The sequence below is a fragment of the Calypte anna genome, chromosome 12 (assembly GCF_003957555.1).
Source record: "Calypte anna isolate BGI_N300 chromosome 12, bCalAnn1_v1.p, whole genome shotgun sequence".
NCBI lineage: Eukaryota > Metazoa > Chordata > Aves > Apodiformes > Trochilidae > Calypte > Calypte anna.
The window spans coordinates 6,953,672-6,977,685 of NC_044258.1; the positions used below are offsets into that span (position 1 = coordinate 6,953,672).

General features: G+C 45.3%; 1 protein-coding gene across 1 annotated transcript in view; it reads left to right on the forward strand.

The window, feature by feature from the left end:
• The first annotated feature begins 6,306 nt into the window (after positions 1–6,306).
• DNAH1 (dynein axonemal heavy chain 1) overlaps positions 6,307–24,014 on the forward strand; it is a 67,976-nt gene continuing 50,268 nt past the window's right edge. The window contains exons 1-16 of the mRNA XM_030458634.1: positions 6,307–6,358; positions 8,478–8,652; positions 9,144–9,300; positions 9,815–9,947; positions 11,433–11,594; positions 12,113–12,365; positions 13,597–13,754; positions 14,554–14,765; positions 15,946–16,244; positions 17,288–17,438; positions 17,958–18,151; positions 19,304–19,529; positions 20,161–20,280; positions 21,073–21,155; positions 22,550–22,691; positions 23,788–23,943. Of these exons, the coding sequence (XP_030314494.1) occupies positions 6,307–6,358; positions 8,478–8,652; positions 9,144–9,300; positions 9,815–9,947; positions 11,433–11,594; positions 12,113–12,365; positions 13,597–13,754; positions 14,554–14,765; positions 15,946–16,244; positions 17,288–17,438; positions 17,958–18,151; positions 19,304–19,529; positions 20,161–20,280; positions 21,073–21,155; positions 22,550–22,691; positions 23,788–23,943 (2,673 nt within the window). The remainder of the gene's footprint in view (positions 6,359–8,477; positions 8,653–9,143; positions 9,301–9,814; positions 9,948–11,432; positions 11,595–12,112; positions 12,366–13,596; positions 13,755–14,553; positions 14,766–15,945; positions 16,245–17,287; positions 17,439–17,957; positions 18,152–19,303; positions 19,530–20,160; positions 20,281–21,072; positions 21,156–22,549; positions 22,692–23,787; positions 23,944–24,014) is intronic.

Consider the following 24,014-nt stretch of genomic DNA (forward strand, 5'->3'; position numbering starts at 1 on the left):
CCTCCCTCCCTCCCTCTAGGTTTCTTTTATAGAGTTGGTTTGTTTGGGGGTTTTTGTGTTGTTTTTTTTTCCTTAAATGCTTTCTTCTTCTGCTTCTTCTCCTTCTCCCCCAAAATAATCCAAACCTGCTCTTCCTCACTCCCCCGTGGGGCTGGCACTGTTTGTCCCTTGCCCACCCTCCCCTCACTGAGGGACTTGCCTCCTGGGGCCCTCCAAGCAGCTCCAAGTGCCAGCTTTCCCCTTGTCAGGCATGACATGTTTTCTGGGTTTTGTAGCACGTGGCGATAGTCACCTGTCCCCACCTGACATGACCCCCCCCCAAAATGTGACAGCTCAAGACTTCCATGGGTACATAAGCCTGTGGATAAACCATCGTGCAGCTCTACATCTTTCAACAGTTTTGGGATGAAGGAAGGAGGGATCTGCTGGACCTTTCTGGACAGCTGTCCCTGGTGAGGTTGGCAGCCAGCTGCCATGGAAGGTGGCACTGGAACAGCTCCCGTTTAGCCCTTTGCCTCCTTCATGCGGGGACCAGGGGCTGTCCCCAAAGCCACTCATCAGTGGAGGCTGTCGCCGGGGTGCCGGCAGCCCTGGGAGGCAAGGGCTGACGGCGGCTCTGTGGCAGTGGCCACGTCCTGTGGTGGCTCTATGGCAATGGTGTCTCTGTGGTCACACTATGTCAGTTCCGCGGTGGCCCTGAAGTGATGGTGGTGGCTCCATGATGACTCTGGGGTGGTTCTGAGGTGGGGGCTGCCGGAAGGCTCTGAGGCAGCACTGAGGGCTTTAGGGTGACCCCGCGGAGCCCTCTCTGAGGTGGCTTCTCCCGTCCTGGGCCAACTCTCTCAGCCCAGGGCACCTCCCCCGGACCAGCCCAACCGCCCGCGGGGTGGGGGGGGTAGGAGGTGCTCCCGCCACTGGGATGGTTGTGCCCGCCCCTGCTCCTTTAGCAACGGGGTTGGCGGTGGCGGTCAGGGCAGCGCGCGCCGGGCTGTGCGTACTGCCTGCAGGAGGGGACAGGAGAGAGGAGGGGAGGGGGAGACTGCGCCGGGCGGGGGTCCCGAGCACCGTCCGGTGCGTACCGGCTGCCGGGGAGGGCTGGGACGGGATCCTGCGAACCGGTCACCGGCCCCCGGACCGACCTGAGGCTTCGGGGTTCTGAGGAAAGGCTTGGTGAAGGGGGGGACGGAACCCCGCCGGGCTGGGCCGAGCGGGAAGGCCGGGGCTGATCGGCGGTTGCTGAGGCACGCAGGTGTGGGTGGTGATGGAGAAGTTTCCTTGAGTTTTTCAACCCCCTGGAAATAATCTCTCGAGGAACATTTCGATTGAGCATTTGTCGTCGTCGTCGTCCCCCGCCTCCGTTGCTGAGGGGGGGAGGGGGGAGGGGCCGCTGACCCCGGTCCCCTCAGCTCGGTGTCCAGAGTGCGCAGCACTCACGAATGCCCTGGGGTTGCTTCTCCTACGCCCCGGTAGCAGCAGCTGCTGTGGTGCTGCATGAACGGAGGAGATTTTTTGTAGTCACGGGCTTGGTGCGGGGTCTCCTCACACCCGCCGTGGCTCTCACCTCGAAGCCGTAGCCTCAGGGCGTCTGGAGCAACCGGGTCGTTAAGGCGCCGGGTGGGACGAGGAGCACTGTTTGCCATCGCTCTTGCTGTCCCCACCCTCCCCGTGTCCACTCTGGTTCTGGTGGTTGGTGCGTGGTGCTTTCCTGTTGAGTAAAGGAATGCGTTTAAAAGCCCGGAGGGAAAAAACCCAGTTTTAAGTCCATGCAAATTGTTGGGGGAATGGGCTTCTTGTAAAACTCAAAGCGGCTTTCAGCTTGCTTTTTAAAAACAGGAGATACTTGAAACAGAAGGTAGCGTTCAAAGCAGTTTGTTGAGAGTGTATCACCTTGCCTGAGCTTATATTGTTTAAATTATAAGAAGGAATTTCTACATGCTGGTGACTGGATTATGCAGTAGTTGGGGTTCTGGCTGATCCACATATAAATAGATTTCAGATAAAAGTCTATTAGATTTCAATCTGCCATTTTGCTTAGGGGGTAGAGTATTTTAAAACTTTCTCTTTTTCAGTTGCAATTTTTAGCTTTTTTGAACCTCATTTGAAAGAAAAGGGGCCATTTTGTCAGAGCTTTGGATCAAAGAATCAAAATAGAGGCAACAGATCAAAAAGCTCATAGCAGACATTAAGCAAGACATGTGGGAGTTTAACTTCTAGGATATGTGAAGCCTGGATTTACTGAGAAATTGTAATTATAGTTTTGCCATGATGACACAAAGATGCTGTAGCTAATGTGTCAGCGATGCCATTACAATATACTCTTGTTTTGAATAGTTCGATTTAGCTTCATACAACGTACCTGGTGCGTCTAGGAAACATACTTTTCTGGTGTGAGAGTGCATGAGTGAACTGCTGGAAAGATGGGTGTTTCACCAGTCATGAAGAGATTTATTTTTTTTTTCCAAAGTTTACTGTAGCTAAATCTAGGGTGGCTTGGTGTCAGACAGGTGTTTGTCATTGGAGAGCAGAGAGATGCTCCTGGATGCATAAGGGTAGTGGAAATTGAAGGGTTATTGAGGTAAGCAGAGGGTCTGCCTTCAGGAATAAATCTGATCTGCTTGCTGTGAGCTGAACTCTTTTTTTCCCCCACCTTGGTGAAGGGGAGCTCCAGCCCTGAGGAAACTGCTCTGAGTAGGAAAGGAGTGAAGGTGGTGAACAGGGTGTGCAGCTGGCCTCCTGCCCATGGCCACAGCAGCCAGAGCCTGACATTAACAGGGTCCTAGGCAGTTTCACTGCTTTTCTTCAGGATCCCTTGGGCAACCAGGAAATCCTCAAGCACGGTGATACTGCACTCGCAGAGGTGGCTGAAAGCTCAGGCTGCCATTGTGTGCTTCCTGCAAAAAGGAAATTATTCCCTTCTCCTTTCAGCAGCAAGCCTCAGCAAGCCATGCCAAGCTCTTCAGCCCAGGGATGGTCTGGAGTCACCCTCAGATGGAGTGTGTGGAAGATAGCCCTGATGTCTATGTGCTGCTTATCATTTTGGGGCAAGTGGGGAGGTGGAAGATGCCATTGGCAGGGTTGGAGGTTGGGAAAAGTGAACTGTGCTGCAGTAACCCCCTTGGCTCAGCAATTAGGTTGAATAAAAACAAGGGGGGTCTCTCTTTTAAATCAACCCATAGACTGTTTCTGAACTGGGTGGGAGCAGCAAATCACACACTACCTGAAGGCTGACATTGGAGTGAGCTCCTTGTCACACTCTGGGAAACCTTGCTGGAAACCCTGGGCATGTGCCAGCAGCTCAGCTGGGGTAGCAGGAGTGTAGGGTTCACTTTTGTGCTTAGCAGTTCTGCCATCTCTGTAGCAGCTTTTTACTTGATCTGTCTGGGGAACTGTTGGGAAAACTTTGGAGGGCTGGTTTTATTCTTTAATTTGGGTGGCATGTGCCTTTTTTTTTTTTTTTTTTTTTTTTTTTTCCCCAGTTATGAGCACCAGACTCTTCCTCTTTGCAGTTGGGAGAGGTTGATGGATGGTTTTGAGCTGGACACTGAGTAGGCGTTTTATTTTGAGATAAGTGCTCAGGAAGGATTTGATGGAGGTGTGAGTGAATACAGAGGGAGCAAAGCAGCAAAGCCTGCTATGGGCAGGCTTGGTACACACTTCCCTCATCATGGGAACTCAGCCATCATTGGCAGCAACCACATTGTTTTGGTTCTAGGAAGAGATTGGCAGTCCTGCTAAATTGGGAGTGGGCTCAATTGCTCGCCCTACTCAAGGTTCAGATGAACCTTGCATTCTGGAATAAGCTTTTACAAATTGCATGGGTTTAAGGTTCTGGTCCTAAGGTAGAAGCCACCTCTGCTTCTTCTCCCAGGAGCGGCATGCCCAGGTGACACAACAGAAAAGCCACTGCAGCGTTGTTCTGCCTTACTGCTGGTCTCTGCACTGGTGTAACAGGCAGGAAAGAGTCCAGCAGTGATTCATCAGGAATCCTTGGATCTTGGCTGATATCAATCAGTCCTGCTAAAATAGATATGGCCAGAGCATAAAATAGCTAATAAAACCAAAATCCTCCATGTCAAATTCATTCTTCAAGGTATGAGGTTCCAGTTGCCTTGCCAAAGAGAAGCTGAGGGGAGAAAGATGTGGCATTTCTAGCTCAAAGGAGAGGAGGAGGTATTATTGATCTTGTCTCCTAGGTCTCTCCAATCTGTTCGTTTACTCCATTTCACTTTAAGGATTCACTTCATGGTAACCTTGAGTTATTATCTGATTTCTTTTTTGATTCAGCCTCTCTGAATTGTGCACTGGCTTGAACCTGTAGTAATAAACCAGCACAGCTATTCCCTTTTACCTCTGGCATGCATGTAATGCTTTCTCTGCTGTGTGTACCTTACTCATTCTTGCAGACAAACAGCGAAGTGAAATTTAGAAAAAATAGCCCTCTCTGATCAACAGTATAGGGCAGGCAGAGTTGTTTCTCCATTCAAGGGCAGAGCAGAGAGGGCATGGCAGGAAGGGATGCTGTGTTGTCATCTCCACGTCAGGATGAGACTGCAGACAGGTACAATACCATCTGTGGCCTGCAAGCCCACAAGGCAGGCTTTCCAAGGCGTAGTTGTGGGCAGCTGGAAGACTCCCATGTAGCAGCCTGCTACTTAAGTTTGGCCTCCAGAAGCAAGGCAGATGTGTGACTCCTGGCAAGGGTGCAGGATGAAAACTGTTTGACAGGTAGGGGTGGATGAGGAGTCTGGGTCTAGCCCTGAGCAGGAATTGATGAATAAGCCCTATTGCACTGAGGGTAGCCTTGAGAGACTCTGTAGAGAGCTTTGACTCATAATTGATAGGAATAAGCTATGTGGGTATGTGTACACCGTTACATCAGTGTGTGTGTATACAGGCTGGAGGGGCTTGTGTCACTTCAGCTGTGCTCATTATTTAAGATACACAGCTCTGTGTGTGGACAAGACTAAAATCAAGGGTTGCATTATCATTGTGCCAGAAGTCCAAGGGCTACTCTTAATTACTATATCTCAGTGTGCAAAGGTTTTTTTATAAAATAAAGCCATAGAGCTGAGATACTTGCCTGCATTAGCATCTCCCAGGGTGGAAGAGTAGACATTATTTGTGAGTTGAGATCACCAACAAAATTATCCCCTGCAGGAGGAGAGAGAGGAGAGCTTCTGGCTATATTTTAATATGCTTTACGTGTTGCTTAAACATCTCTCCTGAATTATTTAAATGAAAAAGTCAGACTTTACACCTGAGAGTAGCCGTACTGGTATCTAGGCTATAGCCTACTCCCACTGGAGTCAAGTGTGACAAGGCTTTTAAGGGATTTGGGTACAGCTGAAGTAGCGAAGTTGGAGTCCCAGTTCACTGAAATTCTCTTGTCAGCCTTTTGAATGCTGCCACAGATCCGGGAAGCCCCTGCTGCTTCAGGAAAGCAGCTTTTCATGTGTACAGTGCTGGTTTCCCCCTCCAAAACCCATTTGGAATAATAAAGCACTCTCCTTCCCAGGGTTAGTGAGCCATCCAGGCAGCAATATGAGCCCAGTGGCCCCCAGGTCACAAAGGCAGTGCGTGGTATTGAAGCAGGGGGTTGAGCTTGCCTTGTTACCCACTCATCTTTCTAGCAAGCCAGTGATATCCAGCATGGTGGGGGGTGTGGAGGAGCATTAAAGATGGTGTTTAACAGGGTCAATGTCTTTCCACTCTAGCAAGCCCACGGCTGCATCACAGCGTTGTTCTTCTAAGAAGATAGATAAAGCAAAGAAGGATTTGATGAATTCTCAGGGAAGGAACCCTGGCTCTCCTGATGCCAGCAATGAGGCTTCATGCTGGGATGACAGTCCAGGAACCAGTTCATGCCTTCCCAATAGCTGCAACCAGGGGACAGAAAAATACTTGGCCTTTAGACAAAAGGCATTTGATGGTGGTGTCCTCACTCCAGGAGCCTCCAACTTCTCAGAGGTAAGTAAAGAGCATTTATCTTTAAACCACTGTCTTTCTGAAATTGAAAGTCCTGCAGTACACATGGTTGGAGAAATAACAGCTTTCATCTCAGGTCCTAGCCATTCATTTTGGTAAGAGGGCTTTGTTCAAGACCTTTACAAAGTGAAACCATAAAGCTCTTCCTGGTCATAGTTTTACTGCCTTCAGTTGTCCTTAAAGCTCTGGTAAAGTTGGTCTTACAGTCTCACTGTCTCTCAGGAACTCTCTAACCCACCCTCCCATTGTGCTACAACTGCTTTGTTATCTCTGACATTTCCCTCACATGCTGCATTTCAGGATTCTTGTGCTGGGCCCCGGATGCACCATGCTTTGCTAAGACAAGCAGACCTTGAGCAGCACACTCCTAAAGGTAAATACACTGAAAGGAAATGTGATGTGGCAGGAAATGGGGCCATAACTCCTAAGGTTGCTTGTAGTGAACATGCTAGAAACTTGGCTGGTGAGTCTAGGTTAGTGCACTGTTTTTGTTCTCCTGTCAGTGCCAGGGATGGTGCTGAGCTGCTTGAGTGGCCTATGGAAAGTGAATTTCATTTAGAGGTGGCACAAAGTGATGTGACTGGGTGGCTCCCTTTTCTCCTGGCTATATCCCTTCAGGGTTCAAGGAGGACTGCATTGCTGCCTATGGGAGTTTGGTTCCAGAGACCATATGCCAGGAGAGCACTAAATTTGCATGCATTATCATTGCCTGTGGAGCCAGCAGTGCCCCTTCCCTGTGAAAATGAGACCTGACCAAAGAGAGCTGTATTCAAGATCTAGATACCCATAGCCAAAACCATGGTCCTTTCTGATTTATTCATTCTGTAGCCATCTGTGCCCCACAGCAGTTTGTTCTCCCTAGATGCAAGGGGTCTTTGTCCATACAGAAGCTGCTGGTCTCACCTGTTTATGAGAGATGCTTTTATCATATATGCTTAAATAGAGGAACAGAGCATGGTGGAAAGGTTTGCCAGCACTGTTCTGGCCCCTAGAGCACTCTTGGGGATATGGATCATAGGCTGGCAGTGAGTGGGGAGAAAGTGCATGGGAGAGCTTTTTAATCTTGGAGAAAAATGGTAACTATATATACCACCTTCCTGTGCTTAGAAGTGACATTTATTTTCATGAGTGAGGACAAATGACTGCATCCTCAAGTGAAGCTTGACAAGCTAGACTCATCCCTAACAAGTGGAGACATCCCTATTTATGATCTGCTGCTTTTTCAAGGGGGAAGAAGCTATCAAGCTGGAAATGTAAATGCAAATTAAATACTAAGTATTGACATAAATAGTTGATAGAGCACAAAGTGGTGTAATGGATGGCACTGTGGATTTTGCAACAATATAGTGACAGTATTAGAACAGATGTGCTCCCTGACAACAGGTAGCTCAGGGTCATTCTGTAAAGATCCCAACCAAGAGAGATGCATGAGGCTAAAGGTGCTGTAGTAAACCCTCTGCATTTTAGGGACACTTGAAATGATTGTAAATGTGCAAATTGGCATGAACAGTTGAAACATTTAGGATCATCTTTATTCTAGGCTAGGAGTCCTTCCTAAGAGAGAGAAGGAGAGAGACAGGAGGCGCCAGTTCAGTGACTGTCCTTTAGTCCCTAAGCAGACAATGTGTAGCTAAGGGGGTTGTGTCAGGGGCCCTTTAAGAAGGACAAGGGAATAACCTCTCAAAGGACTCTCTCTGAACCTTGTCATCCTAAAACATGTCTGGTGTCAGCATTATTGTCTGCTCTGCACAATTGCTTTGAAATCAAGGAATTGCATCCATGATGCAGGATGGAGCAAAGTGAAGGATTGTGTCTAAATGATGCACGCAGAGCAGGTTGAAGGATGCATTCCAAAGCTTGACATCCAAAATACCCACTTATGAGCCAAAATCTTAAGTTTCTCTGGGGTACAGTGTAAAAGTTCATCAAATGAAAAGCTTTCACTCTACTAAAATCCATTTTTAGCTCAATGCTTAGCTCTGTCAAGGGAATAGTGCTTTTTAAAGCTTGCACACAATTACTTAATTTAGGTTAAGCTTCAAATTCCCAGTTTGCTGCTGTTCTATTATTTGTGACTTGTTTAGCAATATAAACAGTTTAGTTTATTTATGGGGTAAATGACATGGTTTAATTTCAGCCAGTTCTTGGAAATGTGTGCTTTTTGCTTAGTCCAAATTTCTGTTGAAAGCATTTGGCCAGATTGTGATTTTGTTAGCTATTTAACTCAATTTTTTTTCTCACACCACTGCTGATGTGAGTGGGAGGTTCACTTGAGCAAACACTGAGATGTTTGTCCCAACTAAGGCATGAATAAGGACTTCAACACATAAAAATGGCCTGAATGGCTTGTTTTCTCCTACAGTATCTGTCACTAATCTAGTGAAATGTCTTCTGCAGACAACCCAGGATATGACACAATCCTTCTGTGTGTGTGAATGTAAAGCAGAGTGATGTCTGGTGGTTTCAGACTTGTGTTTCTCTTTTTCTCTTAGTCACAACCTTCAAGATGCCTGAAGACATTGGGAAAGTCCTGGATAAGCAAGTGATTGGACCAACCACAGAGAACCTCACCATGTTAGATTTCCCAGAACAGTCATTTAAGCCCAAAGTGCAAATTCCCTTCCAAAGCCTTCCTGGGCAATGCCCTCGAAAGGTTGAGATAGAGAGGTAAGTAACCTGAAAGTGATTAGAGATGGAATGGAATGGACACAGCAGATTAGAATGTTGACTTCTGCTTCCAAGACATGATACATCAAAAATCTTTAGGAAAGTACCACACTGTAGGATGTACACCAAAGTGGGGTGTACTTATCACAGGGATTGCACAAGGCAGTTTGCTGGGAGTTGGGAAGAACATTCTTTTTAAAATAGTGTTTATTTAATTTTTTTTCTTATACCTTTTAAGTTTCTGTTTTTGTGAGTGCTCTGTAATGTACCTCATAAAGTAGTACATGTATATAATTTTTAAATTGGACTACTGTATGATCACTGTAGGTCCCTTCCAATTGAATTCTTCTATAGATGAAGAAATACACGTTTGCAGTGTGTGCTCAAAAACTTTTTTGACCATGCACCTTATCAGTAGAAAAGTGGTGGTACAGGCACAGGAGCCCTTCTGGGCACATTAAGTGGTCATGTCCCCCTCTGGTTCAAAACAGGAGAAAACGACTATATCTCAGCTTTGATATTAATGAGCTTCTAGCCAACGAGGGGATAGACTCCAATCAGCTGATGCCAAGGCACCACGATCCTGGCAACATGCCAACTATTGAGGACAAGAAAGATCCTGTCTTTCCCATCTACCTCCCATTAGAGGTAAGAGAGCATGTTTGGTACTTGGGATCGATCTCACTGCTTATACCACAGGATGTTTCTGAGAAATGGAGGACACTTAGCTGTCATTGATACAGCAAGCAATAAAGCAAGGAGATGCTTTAGAGCAGGTTTGGGCCCTGAAGGATCTCTGCAAGATGCTGAGCATCTGCAGGCTGCCCACATCTTTCACCAGAATTAATAGTTCTTGAAAGTGCCTCCTAACTTCTATTTGTATGTCCTAAGATAGATGTTATCTCATATTTTCTTCCAGATGAAGTAGTCAGGAATATTCCTACATGAGAACTCCCCAATTGGTGTTTCTGCTCCCTTGGAAAGGGAACGGCTACAGATACAGATGTTTGGAATAAGATTGGTACCAAAGATCAGCACAGCTTTTGCACTTGGGCTTTTTTCTGGTTTTGTAGCTCATTTAGGAACTCCCATAAAATTCTGTATCGAGTGTTTTCTTCTCTCTGAAGTAAGACTTGATTTCACTCATGTCCTGGCTTTTTAGATATTTGATGATGATGAGTATGACTGTCGAACACCAGAAGAGTGGATCTTGACAGGACTGGAGCCAGGATCTGACGATAGAAAGCCAGTGCCTGGAAAAGCACTATTACCTACAGATGATGTACTGGGACACGGTAAAGCTCAAATCAATTAGTGGTCAAGGGAGGCAATGTTTACAATTACAAGCCCATTCAGCAGAATGGAGCATGCAGATTCTGGTGAATGCAGCTCTGAATAGCAGAAAAGCAGTAACTCATTCTGACCAGGCATAGGCAGCCAGAATAAGAGACCAGGGATCTCAACAACTGTCAGTCCTGCCCTGGACTGACCGTTTCCACTTTTTTAGAATTACTCTTTTGCCTTTTGCCCTCTTTCCTATGCCTGGAAGTCAGTACAGTCAAAATATTGCTTTATTAGTATATAGGTATCATCATGAAGGTACTCAAACACAGTATGTTCTGCCTGGATTTCACTCTGAGTGCAGGATCAGAAATCAAGTTCAGACTGCAGTGAAAATTTAAGTAGTATATCTGGAGCAAATTAAGTGATGCAGGTATCTCTTGTTTTCCTGTCAGAGCCTTCCCAGTGAGAAGGCATCACAAAGTACAGCTGTACTGGTGCCCAGTTGTGGCTGCAACTTGTATCAACCCATGTACACAAGCTTTAAAGCATAGGAACTAGCATGCAGCTCAGGGGCAACCTCCAGAGCCTTGGCTGTCTGCAAAACCTAAACATAAAACATAAGCTGCTTGTATCCCTGGGGAGCCAGCATGTGATGGCTGAGTTCTTCAGGAAGCTGACTTCAGGAACAGTCCCTCTGGTCACTGCTCAGGCTGAATGGACTGTTTTGTGCTCAGGTAGTCAGAGCCACCAGCCTCTGGGGGAAGTGAAACTGCTGATGTGGGCACAGTGCCAGCACCATTGCAAATTCCTGTAGTTCAGGCCCGTGGTTAACGGCATCTGTTGTCAGCTTCTGTGTAATTCTGTCCTGACCTGTATCTGTATTGATACCAATGCAGAGATACTTGTGATTAGCACCTCACAGCATTTAAGAGGATACAGGAGTTTAAGAGTTAGACACCCTGTGAGTGGCTCAGAGAAAGGATAGCTTGAGGAATACCCACTTCCATTTAGAAAAATAAAGATTGTGTGGAGGACTACACAGGGCTAGAGCCACACATAGGAAAGGAGAATGGGATCTCCATGGAGCCCATGTATATAATGAGGGGTCCTGGATCAAGGGGTGAAGGAACTGGGACACAGAGAGCTCCCCAGAAAGAGAGGATGTAGAGGGATAGGGATATGGGACCCAAATATGAGACTGTGGGAGCAAAGAGTGAGTGGGAGTGCCTGAAGCAGGCAGTGGGAGGATAATCCATGGGGAACCCGCATAGGGAAGAGGAGGAGAATGGAGGTGTGTGCAAACAATCTGAGATGCTAAATTGCAAGGCTTAAACTCATTATTTAGTTGATTGCAGCTGAAATTATGTGAGACTGACCAGAATTCAAGATAGTAAATGGATTTGTCTGTAGCCTCACCACTCTGATCAGGGAAGTCCACTTGCTGTAGCCTCCAGGAGAATGGAGACTAAGCCTTTTTTAATCCTTGATTTTCTCAGAGGACCCCAAAAGCCAGAATTTAATCTACAAGTGGATTGATGTTGGTGTTCTGGATTATGACAAGAAGACAGAGCTCTACTTGGTGCATAAAACAGATATGAATGGGCTAGTGCGGGATGAACAGGGGAGGCCCATTCTGAATGGAGGAGTAACTCCAGAAGGTATGTGTCAAGCAAGACCTTTTAGGACTTGGCATATACTCTCAGAGCCAGTCCATTTAGCCTAGTCCTATGTAGAAATGAGAAGAACATAAAAAAGTAATTTCATTTCTCTCCCTGTTATCTTTCTTGATACATCTGTAACCTGTCCTGAAAAATTCCAGGGAGAGAACTCCACAGGTTGATTTGACAACCTGTTTGAGGCCTTCCCTTTGTATTTACCTTTCCTTTCATTGTCTCCCATCTTTCCTGCCTTCAAGACAAGTTATCTGATGGTCTTTCTGGGCCAATATCATTTTGAGGGATTATGCAGATAGATTAACAACCCCTTTTTGAAAGATTCAGATACTGCTAGCTCCGTGCTCCTTGTCTCTTGCTGTCCTCAGCTTCGGTTCCTCATTTTGATCTCCAGTGAGCCAACTTCAGTATAGCATTCATCAGAAAGATGCTGTCAGCACTGCAAACCATTCGGAGTTTTGTGTTCCCTCTTGGTTCTTGTAAGCTTTACTTTCATTTTCCAGGAAGACCCCCCTTGTTGTCCTGTCAGTACTGGGTGCCACGAGTTTGCCTGCTGTTTCTGGCTGAAGATCCCCGGGTATTTGCACAGCGGGTGGTGTCTGCCAACAATTTGCGTAAGAAGACACAGGCACTGGTGCTGTATCACCTCTATGTGGACTGTATGCCCACAGATGGACGAAGTAGCATCGATGAGAAGAGCCTGCAGAAAATTAAGTTGTTGTCTGTGCAAAATCCCAAACTGTGGAATGAGACAAGGTAAAGCCTTGAGTAAATGTGTGAAGCCTCAGCCTTGTGTCCATTGACACTGTAGGACTACAAGACAAATGGCAGTGGAGGCAGAACATGAGCATCCAGCTCACAGACAATGGATTCCATCTGCCTTCATCTGCCTTCTTGTGCACATCCTCACCACTGTCTTTCTCAGTGTCATCCGAAGTAGCTAGGACAAGAGCCCCAGGGATGGGTGATCTGTCAGTGTTCCAGATAAAGTAGATGTACATCATATGCAGATCCACTGATCCATGCTTACACCTGCAGTTAAGTGGCCTACAGCAGCAGGAAGTTTGGGCAAAAATGGCATGGTTGACCTTGCTGTCTGCCTGTGCTTTTAGGGAATAGATCAGTCATTGCTAAATTGATCTGCAGACCACCAGCTGTCTCCAGAGAGTTGGCTCTTGTCTGCTGGTGACACTTCTACTTATTAACAGCTGCTAAAACTAAAAGAAGGTCTGCACAGCATGAAGCAAATGGAACAGAAGATCTTCACTGGGCTATAATCAAGTGCCTCTTTAAGATGCAGTTCATATCAGGAAAGCATTTTAAGAGTCCCTGGGCTGATGAATCATGAGCCATTGGTGTTGTTGCTGGGAATCAGCCATGACTGATTGCCCTGCTCAGAGACAGGAAGGTATGAACTAGAATACCTTCCCAGCCTAAACTAGAAAATACGAGAGTAATTAGTCTCTTTGAGCAGAAATACAGGTATAAAAAAAAGCATTCTGCCTGCCTGAGGTGAAAGATTATGATTTCCTAGGGCAAACAGAGTTTCTGCACTTAGACACATGTTTTGGCTGAGGAGACTGATTGCAAGAGGTGTTCAGCAGGAGGCAACTGGGAGAACAGCTCAGATAGTCCAGCTTTTCCAGAACTGCCAGCTAGCTTCTTCAATTCTTAGATTTTTTTTTTTTTTCCCCTCACCTCTGTAATACTTTGCCCCTTCACACCCCCAGCGGAGATTTTGCTTTGATCTGAACAGACACTTGAGATGTCTGCACTTCTCATCCCAGGTCCACAGTTGCCTCTGTCATTAAATGTCCAGTTGATAGCTTTGCTGGCTGCTTCATTGTCTGCACAGCTCCCCTAACAGTAGGTGAGCTTCTGGGTAATTGAATCTGGGAGAAACTGAAGGGTGGGTTTTGCAGTAAATCTACGGAGATACTTCTGCTCAAACACCATGGGTTGTCATTGTTTCCTTGTCTTCTACCAGGATGTTAGAACATATGCACTGCCTGGAGGAAGAAGTGAAATTAGACTATGAACGTACCATGAACAGGATGAGCTTTGACAGAGTTGTCACTTCCAAACCTCAGACGTTTTCTTATGTCACCCTGCCACACAAAGAGGAGGAAAAAGTACCAGAGAAAGGTATGGGGCAGAGTGAAGCAGTTTGAACTCGGCATGGTTATAGGGCCTCTTGGTTTTAATAAGATTCATACTTTGTTGTAAAAGATAGGAACAGGAGATGATTTGAAACTTTTGGGTATGTCTGCTCTTTTTTTAGGATATGTTTGCAAACTCATGTTACCTCAGTTTAACACATTACCATCCATTAGCTAAACTGCAGTTGCTCTGCAAGTGTACACTTAATGGCACCAGATGCATGGCAGTGTGATTGCTTAACTGCCTTCCACTCTGCACTGTGCTGGAGCTGGCTGCTTTCCATTTGCTGTGCTCAGCTGGGGCATACCTCAGATGTGAAAGAGGACTTGGGCTCTTTTAGAGTCCTAAACTGGAGGAAAATGACCACAGTAAAAGTTGGGGTGGGCATATTTGGAGCACTTAGGCCTTCCAAAGGCTGGAACACCTTGAGGTGGTTCACAAGTGGTCTCTCACAGATGAGATGATTCATCTGTGTCTTGAAACCTCAGTGGGAAGACTCTGCAAGTCCAGAGTTCTTTACTGAAACTTCATGAGCCAAAGCCTCAGGAAGGCCAGGCACCAAGACAGTCCCTCAAGGCCCTAATGGGAAGCTGCAGAAAGTCTCTGCTGCAGAGACTCTCTCTTTCATCCAGCTGTCTGCTGAAACTGCTGCAAGATAAGGCTTGTGCATCAGAGGAGAGTCCTTTTCACAAGCACTGTCAGAAGGGGAGCTGTGCTCTTCTTCTAAAACAGAAGCTGGGATGGCCATTGCAGGCAATAACATGTTCTTTTTTTTGGTTGCTAGGGCTTGTCTCTATCCCAGCCTATCCTTTTGATGAACAACAAGCAGCTTTCAAGTTCCTCTCACTCCTGACCAGGACAGAAGTTATCACTCTCCTTACACAGGTGCAAGATGAGTGCAACAAGGTAGCCAGCATGTCTCTGTTCAATGTAACCTTAGCAAAGCATGTCTGCTTGGAGGAGTTTGAACAGATCCAGACCCAGACCTTCACTCAGGTGAGCAGAAGAAGTGTGGCGAGTGAAATCAGGGAGCAGCCATCAAGGTTGTCAGTGTGTATTAGGCAGATGCAGCAGCTGGAAACTGATGAGCTTTCAAAGGAGGTGCTGTGGATGAGGCAGGGAGGAATTTGCATGTGTGTGTCAAATGTATTTGGATGTGGGGAGAGTGGGCTGAAAGAACTGTGGCCCTGTAGCATCTACCAAAGCTGACTGTGCTGTTGAACATGTGGCCATGTAGGGCTACAGCCCCTCTTTCCTTCTCCTGATCTCCATGCAGGCAACAATCCTGGCTAGCACTCAGAAGCTTCCTTTTTGTTGTTGTTTTATTTCCCCATCCCTCCAGCTGGAAGGCATAAGAGCATTGATTCCTCCTGAAGCACTCACAGGTGTAATGCTTTTCTATGACCTGTTCTTTATGTACTTATTTAGATTACTCTGCAATGCTGGTAGACTGATTAGGAGAAAAAATTGCAACTCTGTGGTAACTCTTGACAGAAAATCTTCATGCCTTCTAAATGAGGGCAGTACCTTGCTTGCTGGATGTGGCCACCTGGAGTAGCTTCCACAGGGTTACACAGTAAATCGGTGGCAGAGGGCATGTGCTGATCCTTCCCAGTCCCATGCTGTTCCAGCTAGGCAGTGCTGTCATACACTTACTGACTGGGGTTGTTTTATTACGTACAAACAACAGCTGCCTGTGGAGTGAAAGTGACACTTGGTGGTATTTTAATAAATGAAAACACTGCAGACTGCTGCTGCCCTTGGCTTCTTCCCCTCTTTCTCACCTGTCAAGAGAAGACAACGTTCTGTCCTTTACTTGCTCATCATACTGTTTACACAACTACTTATGAGGGAGCCTGACACAGGCAGTTCCAGGGATCCTGCTCTACACAAAAGAGAATAAAAAGGAAACAAAAAGAAAGTATTGAGCACTCATACTTTTTTATATCAGGCTTTATCTTTGTAGGTTTTGTGTCAGTGAAGGAGATGTACGGCTGGGTTCAGGTGCCACATGTGTGCATGAATTTGAGAGCTCCTGTTTAGCTGGTAGAACCCTGAAAGAACACTTACCTTTCACAGCAAAGCCCAGCAGTCCCAGCTAGCAGCTCACCTTGCCATACTGTTTTCCCATCAGCCTGTGGAGGATTACACAGCTTGCTTTTTTTCTTTGCCCTAGGTTGAGGCATTTCTCCAGGATACTTGGATCAGTACTCTAAAGACTGCAATAAAGAGCAACCTGAGAGATGCAGGCAAGAACTGGTACAACCTGGAGCAGAGCCAGCAGGATGTCTACCAGATGTCCAAGCTGCATAACTTGATGAAGCGCATCAGATTCATCCTTCAGGACTCTGTGCGCTACCTGGTGCAGAACTCACTGATCAACTTCACCCAACTTCTGCTGGATGCTTGCCACGGTGTCATGAATTGCTTGGAGGACATGGAATGGGGAGATGACCTCATCAATAGTCCCTACAGGTAATGAAGAGAAAGAGGAAAAAAAGGGTACAAAAAGCACAGAAGTGTAGTGACATTGTCTTTCGAACTACTGTTTTTGCAAGCAAGTTTTGCTCTCTGGGGGCTGGGTTTAGGCTGGGCTGTTGCTCCTTGTCTTTCACCTGAAACATTTGCTTGAGTCTGGAAGAATGACACAGAGCTGGCTGCTATGTTAGAACAGATTTTGAGTTGCTGTTAGTGATAGGAGGCAGCCCATCAGAACTAAGGTCTGCTACTTTGACATGCTGTTCTAAAGATTAGCCACTTCCAGCATTCTCCAGAGAGCAAATAATTACTGCTAGCTTTTTCTGGAGGCCAGGAAGAATGAACACTGAGAGGCATGGCTGCTTTATGCCATTCTTGGATTAAACGTCAGGAGCAGGATCTGGCCTGGGATCTCTAAAGAATATCAAATTCAGTTTGTCATGGTGTCTAGAATTTTCTTCCGTTGGGTATTGATTTAAGGATTTCTATCCTTCATGGTGTTAAAAAAAGATTTAGAAATCAAAAATAGGAAGAAAAAAAAACCCAAAACACTTGCATGAGGACTTTAACCTGGACATCAGTGGAAGTCTTTACACTGACTTGAGCTGATCCTGAGTCATGGTGGTAACATACAACATGGGGAGATAGGGATATAATTTCCAGAAGGTACATTTTAAGAATATATTTGAGATACTGAATACCTGGTTTGAAGATTATCTGCAGTTTTTCTGCAGAGCAGCTCCAGTTCTCAACAGAAAGTTATAACTTCTGTTGGTAGTGGTGTGTGGCCACTCTTAGTAGAAGCTTCTGTGAATTTTGGGTGTCCTTGTACATTGTATTTGATACGTCTTTTGTCTTTGATAGACAAAGAGTTCTCAATGTTTTTCTGGTAAATTCAGAATGCAGTGTTTCATACCTTCAACTGGGTGGAGCAATCTTCCTCTCTTCTGCTTTCCTGTCCAGTAGGCATTTTGGTATCAGCACCAGAGCAATATTGTTGTGTGCTATTGTCTCAAAATCTTTATCTCTTCCTCCTGCAGGCCTCAAAGGAATCCTCTCTTTGAAACGGACCTTGTGCTAGACAGCAGTGGTGTTCACTTCAGCCCCCCTGTGGAGAGCTTTGAGAAGTCCCTCCTGTCTCTCTTTGACAAGGGAATCCTGGCAACTCACGCAGTCCCACAGCTGGAGAAGGTGAGAGAGCCCACTTTGCAGCTTGGCATAGGCACCCCTGAGCTTGCACTGAGGGGAAAGGCTGCAGAAGTCGGTGGCTGGGAATCCTATTTAGTTAATTTGAACTCAGCACTGTGCTATTGCTGTTCTGTTTTGAGAGGATTTCTTCAAGCTCTCCAAACCGGTGTCTGTTTCATATGGTTGCTATCTCTGCTCTGGTGCTGCAGGTTCTATGGAGGCATGTCTAAAGTAGCCTGCTTGCCCTAGGAGCCTGGCAGCTGCTATAAACAGACTCATAATGAAATAGCAACACCTTTTCCAGTGCTGTCAGTCTGCATATGCAGAAGAGATCTGTACCATCCTTCTGCCTGTTACTGTGAAAGACACTAGATCCTTTTGAAGGGTAGGGAAGGCAGCATAAAACTGATAAAGCAATGGACTGCATGAATTCCCAAAGGTGTCACTAAGGATTGTGTCACCCTCTCCTGATGAAGCATGGCTAACTCTGCTAGTCCTGAAAGGCATCTCCCCTTCTTCCAGTATGTACTGGAGAACATAGTTATCACAGACACACCCTTGCTGGACTCGGTGGACTTGCATGAACCAGAGGTGGAAGAGCTGCGGGAGGCTATGCGGTCTGCTGTTCAAAAGGCACAGATCCCTCTCCAAGCCTATGCCAAGAGATATGAGAAGTTCTTGGAGCTAAATAACAATGACATCCCATACTTCCTAAGGTAAGTGGCTTCTGACAGAAGCAGCAAAGCCTTTTCAGAAGCTGTCATGTGGGTGTGTGTAAGAATGCGGGACCTGTTCTGAGACCACAGATGTGTGTGATGTGCCTCAGAGGTGAGATCAGGCATCCATCAGAGGCAGCCTTCAGCCATGGGTGATGGTCCATGCTTTCAGAGGACATTGGCAATGGCAGTGAGAATTTTTTCCTGCCTCAGGCAGTGGTCACATTCCTGTCATGTTTGTAAGTGTAATTGGAGACATTAATGGCCCTCAAAATGACTCATGCTGTTTGAAAATCCAGTTAGCATACTTGACTCTGGCCTCCTTCAAACAGCATCTGTTCAGGTTGATAACATTATGTAGAAAGTAATGTTTTGTTTTGTTTCAGCCTCATTGTTTTCATTGCCAAAACTCTTTGCACCTATGCCATCCTTTAGTCTCTGTTACTTTAATTGTCATCATTTTAGGCCTTGTGTTTTAGTTTCCAAATCCCATCTGACAATTTTCTGTTCTTTCCCAGAACACACTGAAGTGCCTGCCCTCCCCCAAGGTGCTTCCTGATTGTGCTCTGTTTACATCAGTGCTTTCATTTTGTCTCTCCCTCTCCTCTGGCCTTATTACCTCTTCCATCTCTTTCTTCCACCCCTTTTCTGCAGCTAAAATATTTTGTTCTCTTATTCCATACCTATTGCACTTTTAAAACCCATTGTAGATCTGACTCTTTCCTTTGCTGCCCAGTAACATTCTTCAGCTACATACCAGTTCCACATCCTCTCCTATACACATCTTCTGAAACTGAGGGCCTGTCTATGCCAGTACATGGTGTTGCTGCAGTGCAGGTAGGTGTAGGCAGCCTGGCTTCCTCTGCTGAGTGTTGGTAACAGGAACAGTGAAGACTCTGAAGCAGAGAGCAGAGTGTTCAATGCAGGCTAGTGACCCAAACAAATGGACTTTACATGAGATGTCTTTTCTACTGCAGCTTCCCATGCTTGGCTAAAGCTAACACTCATGTACTAGAGTGTGATACACTCCTCATCTCCTATGTGGAGATGATATCTGTGGTTATAATGTCTGGAAGGTATTGGTACCCCCTCAGTCTTTGCTTGTGCAAAAAGTTGCATACATTTGCATACGTTTGGTGTTTTTATTTACAGAGACTATGAAGAGCAATGTCCATCTGCCCAGGAGGTGATGGATATAGTAAACATGCATTTGTCTGACAAGGAGAATGTGGACAACACTCTACCTAGTTCTGTTGTCATTGGGCCCTTCCATGTCAATGTAGAAGATGTAAAGCAAAATCTGTCTAAAAAATACCAAGCACTTGCCACTGCCATGTTGGACCTACTGGCTAGAAACCTCCATTTGCGGGTTCAAAATGTGAGTTACCTGATTCAATCTGTCAGTGTCTTGTCTTGCACTTCTGCTTTTGAAGTTTCTGTGTTTGTGAAATGGCCAAAACCCAGCAACTGAGACCACATTAATGAGGATATTTTAAAGATTTCATCGTGTAATTATTTTTAAAAATTACTAGATGGAAGATATGCAGACTTAACCAGATCAAGTATTAATTATATGTATATAATTATATGCCTGAAAGCTGTATATCTTGAGAAAAAATTTTCAAGACTGGGATATATGGTAAAAATGTGTTGGTGGATTAAGGAGATCTACCTAGTAAACAACTGAAGGTCCTTTTGCTTGCTTTGAGCATAACTGGAATATAGACAACTGTATCTTCCAAAGGGTTGTTTAAATCTGTTACTGTCATTATTTCAACTGTGTACCTGTGGTTCCTCTTCCTCGTTCTTTGGCAGTCTCATTCCATTTGAGCTCAAATGAGATGGATGGAGAAAGACTGTGGGATGAAAAAGGTGGAACAGGACTGTGTACTTATCCCTTGAGACCACCTTCAGGATGGGAAGTGGGAGGATCTTGGCAGGTTTTCCAGTTTGCCCATTAGCAATTAATGGCTTTTTGATGGTCTTGTCTCTGCTGTGTCCTCCTGCAGATCTGTGATACCTATAAAGCTGTCAGTTCCAGAATGCATGAGAAACCAAACAACATTGAGGAACTGGCTGAGCTGCGGGAGTGGATGAAGGGAGTCCCTGAGCAGCTGGCTGTGCAGGAGGTAGGGCTTGGTCTCCTTCTGGACCAGGGACATCAGGGGAAGGGAGGATAAGATTTGTCAATGCAATGTGTGGTGTCTCAGAAGCAGAACTCAATTTTTTAATTTATTTTTTTTTGCTTGGACATCTTAGCATGTAGTGCCATAATATTCCTGGCTTTGCATTGCTGTAATTCCTAAGATTTGTATTTTCAAATACACACATTATGGATTTAAATATCTGTGCAAAACAAAATAGTAGTTAAAAACCTTGCCTAAAAGACTTGTCTATGCTTTTTATACCTTCATGATCTGTTTTCCATGCGTGTACTTGAATAGCTGTCTTCCAAAAATGCATGTTGTTTTCAAGAAAGTATTTTTGCTACCAAATGCTCACATTGTTGTTAATGTATTTCTTTTAATAGGACATTCTATTGTCAAATTATTTCAGTTGTTGGAAGTGTAGGTCATCTTCCAGCTGAACGAATGGGGAACAAAGACCTCAAGTATGCAAAGGAAAGAACCTGGAGTATAACCCAAAACACTCAGTTTCTGTCCAGCACTTTATCCACTAGGTCACACTCCTTTTCATTTGTATAGAACAGAGGGTGATAATGGTCTGATTGTCCACAGAACAAGGGGCTGTAAATCCATTCCCACTGTTCTCACAGCAGAGGAGCAGCCTACGTCACATTAAGCTTGTGTGACTAACGCCCTTCAAAGGCACCTCATGAAAATGAGGTATACACCAGAGAGCTGGAGTCAGGATAGTCGAAAGGTGTCTATTTTTTGTCTCTCTTCTCTCACCCTGTGCAGGAACTGATTCGTGAAGTCATGGAAGATTACAAGGTCATGGAGGAATTCCTTTACAGCCTTACTGAAGAAGATTTCAATGACAAGTGAGCACAAGGCATTTCTCCCACTGTCAAAGTGGAACACTTTGCAGCAATTACCATTCTCAGTGCTTCAGGGCCTAGGTGTCTGTGTATCAAGGGCTCCAGCAGAACTTTTAAGTGCCTTTCAGGCTATCTGAGCACTGAAATCTTGAAACAAAGTTTATAGAGAAAGAAGCGTGGGTTCATGTTGCTTTCTGGCCTGGAGCAAGGCAAACTGGTAGCTATTGTTTTTTTTAGCATACTTAAACTCTTTTATCTTGTGTTTTTTGGAAACCTTTGTGAAGTCTCAGAGTGCACAGTTTAGTCTCTGAAACTGAATGAACACTTCCAAGGTAGGAACACTCCCTGGGTTTTCTTAGGACTAGGAAAGAACATGAACCTTGTGTTATTACTGCCATTCTTTTCTATGCAGTCCTCTCTTAGGGCTGTTTTGCTCAAATTGAGGCCTGACTGTGCCCTAGTAGCAGATTCAGCTCACAAATGCAGCTACACAGCTTCTCAAGTCAGCTTAGCCCTGGAAGCAGCTCTCATGAACTTGCTCCAGTGTGTCTGCAACCTGTGAGTCTCTACACAGTGTTCCTGAAACCAGAATAATAGAATGCAGAGTGCAAAAACCCCATAGAAGCTATAGGAAAGCAGCTCAAGGACAGCTTAGCAGAGCAGTATCTGGATGCCCATGGACCCCTCTGGGACTGGGCAGAACTAGGAGATGTCTGTGTCCCTGGGCAGTGGGAGGGGTATGATCTGGAGTGCAGTGCTGCAAAGTTTGCATCTGGTGTTGCACGCAGGCTAACAAGTCCAAATGGAGTAATAAGTGGGCTGCAGCTGACCAAGAACCAAGACACCTGCTTTGGCATGAGCAGCCTTGTTGTGCAGCCTTTTCTGTGTTGGTGTTGCCCTCCCTGGGGCACTCTACAGAAGCTTTGCTCTCTGGGGCTTTGCTGTGTCTGGGTTACTCTGGCCCCACAGTGCCCAGCTTAACAGGAGACTGTCTTTTTCAGTAGCCCTGAAAAGCCATAAGCCTGACCCCATTTTTTTCAGTTCCTTGTGAATACATTCAAAGACAGACATTCCCTCTGGATGCCAACTGTTATTTTGCTGTCTCCTAGCTTTTCAGCATACTGGATTTGTTCCTTTTGAAAAGGCCCTCCACTTCTCCCCAACCCTCTCCAATTGAATAGCCTAGTCACAAGGACTGCATATCAACAAGACAAGCTGGAAAAAGTGTTTTGTTGAAACCACATGTGTTTCTGTTGTTGTAAAGCTTCCTTGTTTGGTGGGAGTTAGCTTTCTCATTCTGTTATTTTCAGCTTTTCAAACATATGCTCCAAAAGCTTCTCTCTCTCTCTCCCTGCCCTTTTTTTGTGTGTGTGTTTTGTTATATCATGTGAGTGCAGGTGGGCTGCAAGTTACTGGCCAGTGAAAATGAGTCTGCAAACTGAGTCCATTCAGCTCCAGCACCTGGAGGATGAAGACAAATTTCGCAAAATCCAGGTCATAGATCAGAATGGCTTTCAAGACAAACTGGAAGACATGGAGGTATTAAGCCCCTGACAATAAACTCTCCAGCGAAGGGGACCTTGAAGCTCTTGTGGTCAGTCAGCCAGGAGGGGAACTTTCAGATGAGCTTTTAGTCAGATGATTTTTTAGGTCAATGTATTGTTGGACCCAAAATTATCAAACTCCCCCCTGTTTTTTTACTGGAAGTTGGGCTTTTGATTAAGAGTTTCACTTTTGTGTGGAAGACAATGCTCTGCAGAAATACTCATTTTTCATCAAGATATATATATATATATACAGATAGATATATAGATAGATAGATAGATATCCCAATTCTTGGTGCTCAGGCAACACGTGCACCTCCTTTTTCTTTCTTGTGTACTCAGTTCCCTGCAGAGTATGTCCCATGAAATGCTGCCATGAAGGGGGAAAAGATACAGCATTCAGTAATGGAACTCATCTTGTGTGAAAGACCCTGAAACAGTAGCAGAATTTTGCATCTGAGATATGTCTGGTTTCTGTTGAAACAGTTTGAGTCCTATTTTCACCAGAAAGTCTTAAATATGGATGGGGAAAGCCATATTGGAAAGGCTGTTTTCAGTGACCAAGATTATCTTGGAAATAGCCTCCCAAAATTATTACAATGATTTAAAAAAAAATAATAATAAAATCAATGAACCAAAAGAGCCCCAAACAAACTAAACCAAGCCAGCAAAACTGAAAAGTTATTAGGGAAGCTCTGGCTATGCATTCTTAAACAGTTCTTGGAAAGAAACTGAGTGACCTGGTATTGGTTTCACTTCACTAATTCCGTAACTAATGACAGGATAAATTCAGTAGCAAGAAATTTGGGCACAGACTCATTGCTTCTCTGCCTTGGGGATTAACTATTTTCATACAGGCAAAAAGCAGCTGGTCATCACATTTGCACTTTCAAACATGTGACCAGTGTTTGTTGCTTCTCCTCACCACTTTGTGGTCTAAACAGAAGTGGAATTGGATTAGGGGAGGTGAAATTGTGAGCATAAAAATCTTGCCATTGAATGTAACAAAGAGCACACCAGCAAGCTGAGATCTCCAGAGACACAGCACTCTGCTTCAGAGCCCTATCTCATGCCTGCCTTTTCTCTTCCAGCTGACTGTAGGTGGATTTTCCGTCCAAGTAGACGTTAATCAAGCTCATGAGTTGGCTAAAAAAGCAAGGCAGGTCAAGAAGCAGCAGCAGGAGCTTCAGGAATTGGCAGTTCTCTACAACAACAGGGAAAGAATCTTTGGGATGAAAGTTACTAATGTAAGTGTCAGGTCCTGTAACTACAGGAACCTAATCTTTGGTGGGCCTTCTAGGTGGTGGGTAAAGCAAAT